This window comes from Neodiprion lecontei, chromosome 7 (assembly GCF_021901455.1).
Source record: "Neodiprion lecontei isolate iyNeoLeco1 chromosome 7, iyNeoLeco1.1, whole genome shotgun sequence".
Classification (NCBI taxonomy): domain Eukaryota; kingdom Metazoa; phylum Arthropoda; class Insecta; order Hymenoptera; family Diprionidae; genus Neodiprion; species Neodiprion lecontei.
The window spans coordinates 10,609,620-10,613,483 of NC_060266.1; the positions used below are offsets into that span (position 1 = coordinate 10,609,620).

General features: G+C 47.8%; 1 protein-coding gene across 1 annotated transcript; it reads left to right on the plus strand.

Annotated features, from left to right (window-relative positions):
- The first annotated feature begins 1,211 nt into the window (after positions 1-1,211).
- LOC124295455 (uncharacterized protein F54H12.2-like) lies at positions 1,212-2,549 on the plus strand. The gene has a single exon (XM_046745481.1). It carries the CDS (start codon positions 1,212-1,214, stop codon positions 2,547-2,549), a length of 1,338 nt encoding a protein of 445 aa, XP_046601437.1.
- Positions 2,550-3,864: the final 1,315 nt, after the last annotated feature.

The following is a 3,864-nucleotide window of genomic DNA, read 5'->3' on the forward strand; positions in this document are numbered from 1 at the left end:
AAATGTCCCGGGATCAGTTTTACCTAACTTTACCGAGAAACAGCTCGATGCAGTTTTTTCCGGAGAATCGGACGTGCTGTTACATTACCCAGTTACCGCGTCAGATTCAACTAACGGGAGACTGGGAAGTCGGGCTGGCCGAAATTCATTATCCACTTACGTTTGAACACCCTCGGGGGTATGCGCCAGTGAAAAATGAAACGATACCCTGTGTCACGCATTACAATACTCCTGGGGAAGGTGCAGTTGAGGTATCAGATTGCAAGCTATCCGAAACCAACAAATCATCAAGGATCCCCGGCTGCCAGATGTTTATTTATTGCGATCTGGTGGAACCATGTATCGTTGGAGATGTTCACGCCCCGCTGTTACGAGTCATTCAAACATGCGGCAAAGACAATATCTTACAAGGCGAATCAGAGATGAAAACACTATCGCCACTGTACTACGTACCACTGATGCTCACGAACTTTCAAACCATCGAGATCGATATAAGAGATCAATTCGGTAGTCCAGCACCATTCACGAGCGGGACACTGACGGTAACGCTGCATTTTAGACGCGTTCAGTAATTGACTGGAATCACAGGAGTCGCTCAGCAAAAGAGAGAGAGCGAAAACATACCAGGTACGACATGGCTCATTATATACAACATTACGAAAATCAGCTCGGCGGTGGAGGCATTGAGACGGTTTACCGAGGAACACCGCATCAACGCGGGCACGGAATCGGCAGCTTCTTGGGAAGCCTGTTTCGTCGAATACTACCTCTGCTGTCCAGTGGTGCTCACGCGGTCGGAAGAGAAGCACTACGTGCAGGGATGAACGTCATGACAGACGTAAGAAACGACACTCCGTTTAAACAGGCAGTCAAGAGTCGATTCATAGAATCAGGACACAAATTGAAAAGAGCTGCTGAAGAAAAAATTGATAAACTCATGAAGGGTAGCGGTTATAAAAGCCGAGCCGGCGGATTAGCGCGTCAGTCAAACATTGCCCGCGTCAACAGACTTGTCGGCGCGCACCGAGCAGCTGGTACTACGAGAAAAATTAGACGAAGGTCGAAAAAGAAAACATCGGCCAAGATACCCAAGCGTACCGGAACCGTCAAGAAAACTTAGCGGAAAAAGTGTTGTAAAAAACGGGACCTTACAGACATATTCGGACCCCGGTAAGCCCACGCACCGCTCGTCTTCAATCTAAACATTAACAATGGCCTTCCTGCACGCGCACTCGGGTGAGTGTATGAAGTCGGAACTGGATTTGTTTTCTCTACCACCAACGCAGACGTCTATTGAGGCTGGTCAATGGGTACACTATAAGCCCGTATCATCTCTAACCGACGATTCCCCGATTGAATTTGTTGTACCTGGAAACGGTGATGAGTACATCGATTTGGCACACACTATGCTTAGCGTACGAGTGAAGCTACAACCGTCTGCTCCTACCCCACCGGCAGGCGAAGGCAACGCGGCTACACCGCATGCTGCTCCGGTAAACAATCTGCTTCACTCGATGTTCAATCAAGTCGATATATTCTTCAATCAAAAATTAGTCTCGCCAGCCAACAACTCTTACGCCTATCAAGCATATATAGAGACTCTACTGAATTACGCACCCCCCGCCAAAAAATCCCATCTTTCTTCGGCTCTATGGTACGACAGCGAGGATGGAGTATCGGATGTATACGACGCCGACGCCGTCGGTGCTGACCGAGGTTTCATCAAACGCAAACGGATCATGAGCAATGCACGTACCGTTGATCTGATTGGACATCTGCACTGTGACGTATTTAATCAAGACAAATTTTTAATCAACGAAGTGGAACTGCGTCTTCGACTTGTGAGATCAAGAGACAGTTTTTGCATCATGGAAGCCGAAAATCGCCACAAGCTGCACATACTGGAAACTTCACTGCTCGTTCGCCGAATGAAGATCAGCCCTGGAATCTTGCTGGCGCACGCACGGACGCTAGCCAAAGGTACGGCAAAATATCCCGTAACCAGAGTCGAGGTGAAGTCTTTCACCATACACGCAGGAGTACAGGCAGAAACACTGGACAATGTCATACTCGGACAACTACCGAAACGAGTGATAATCGGTTTTGTCAGCAATAAAGCCTTCAACGGCGACAGACAGCGCAATCTGTTTAATTTTCAAAACTACTCTTTGAATTTCCTGTCGTTGTACGTCGACGGGGTGCAAGTCCCATCGAAGCCGCTACAGATGAGTTTTGGCAAAGACGATCTCTACGTGGACGCTTATCACACCCTCTTCTCCGGTACGGGGATTCATTTTCTGAACGAAGGAAACGGTATCGGCCGGCAGCAGTTCGCCAAAGGAAATTGTCTATTGGCTTTTGACCTAACCCCCGATCTCTCAGCCAACTGTACATCGCACTGGTCGCTCATCAGACATGGAACTCTCAGGGTCGAAGTGCGGTTCGACGATGCTCTCAAAGAAACTGTTAATTGCCTAGTGTACGCTGAATTTGATAATCTTATTGAAGTTGATGCTGCACGTCAGGTCATTACAGATTTTTCGGGCTAAGAAAGAGAGGGAGATCACGCCCCTCCTATCACGACCGCTTCTATGACATACCAGGCGGTGATTTCCGTTAGAGAGAACACTGTGACTACACCACGCCAACGTCTTCAAGGGGAGCAACAGACCGGCTGGAGACACCCGATAAACAAAAATTGAGACGGGGATTGTAACACAAGGCTGTATATAAACACCCGTAACTACGGTGCCGAGCCAGTCAGCATTCAAACTACGTCACTGCAGGTTCGCTCTTCCAGCTCTCTATTCATTCGACTACATTCTTTCAAGTTCAAGTATGGATTACGTGATAGGTATTCAAGGATTTCGAAATATCTATGGTAAATTTATACCGAAAGAGGTGGCAGTCGTCACCATCGATCACCGCTACTCGGCGCATTGGTTAATAGAACCGCCATATCCCTTCACGGATCTGCCGCTCAAAGAACGCGGCGTGAACAATTACGTAACCTGCTACCATCATGGCATCGAGTGGTTTGAAGGTGATATCTCGCTGGTTCAATTAGACGTTAACCTCCGAGAAATCGCACGTAACGCTCATCGAATCTTTGCCCGTGGACACGATAAATGTAAATATATTGAAAGTAGTACCGCGCGTCAAATATTCAACTTGGAGGACATCGATTGCCCGGCGTTCGACAAACTGGAACGGTCTTCGGTATGGTGCTTCTTCCACGGCGTTAAGAAGGAGGAATTTTTCAAATGTGCGATGAACAACGCACTCAAACTGAAGAAATGGATCAACAATAACGATATTCTAACTAAATACGAATATACAAAAGCATTGTCAGCCAGTAAGCCCAAAATCACCGGAGAGGAAAGTTCGACTAGTAATCAGCCACTGCAGGTACCAAACAGAAATTTCACGCTACAAGCAGTAATACCAAAGTCAGTCGTTTCACTGAAAATCTCTCCTGATCCGTCTGCGCCTACGTCAGACGGTGAAGTTACCGTTCCCTACGAAATACTTACTACTGCGATTGACTCACATACCTCCTCACAACCTTCTACGAGTAGTATGATTATCTCCGATAACGAGGGCGAAAAAGAAGAAGAAGGAGAAGAAGACGAGGTACAAAATGGACAGTCTACAGATATGGAGCGCGATGCCGGCGATTCCGAACGGGAAGACCGGGGTTTTTGCAGCGGATCAGATACCCCTCATCTGGACACGCCCGACAGCCTTTGTGTCAAACACGGATGATCACACACGCCCCGGTAGCCACTGGGTGGCATTTTTCGTCAGTTCCTCCAGACACGGTACATACTTCGACAGCTTCCGATTACCACCATTCGTCCCTCA

Coding starts and splice junctions, on each gene's coding strand:
- LOC124295455 (XM_046745481.1), top strand. CDS start 1,212: ATGGCCTTCCTGCACGCGCACTCGGGTGAGTGTATGAAGTCGGAACTG.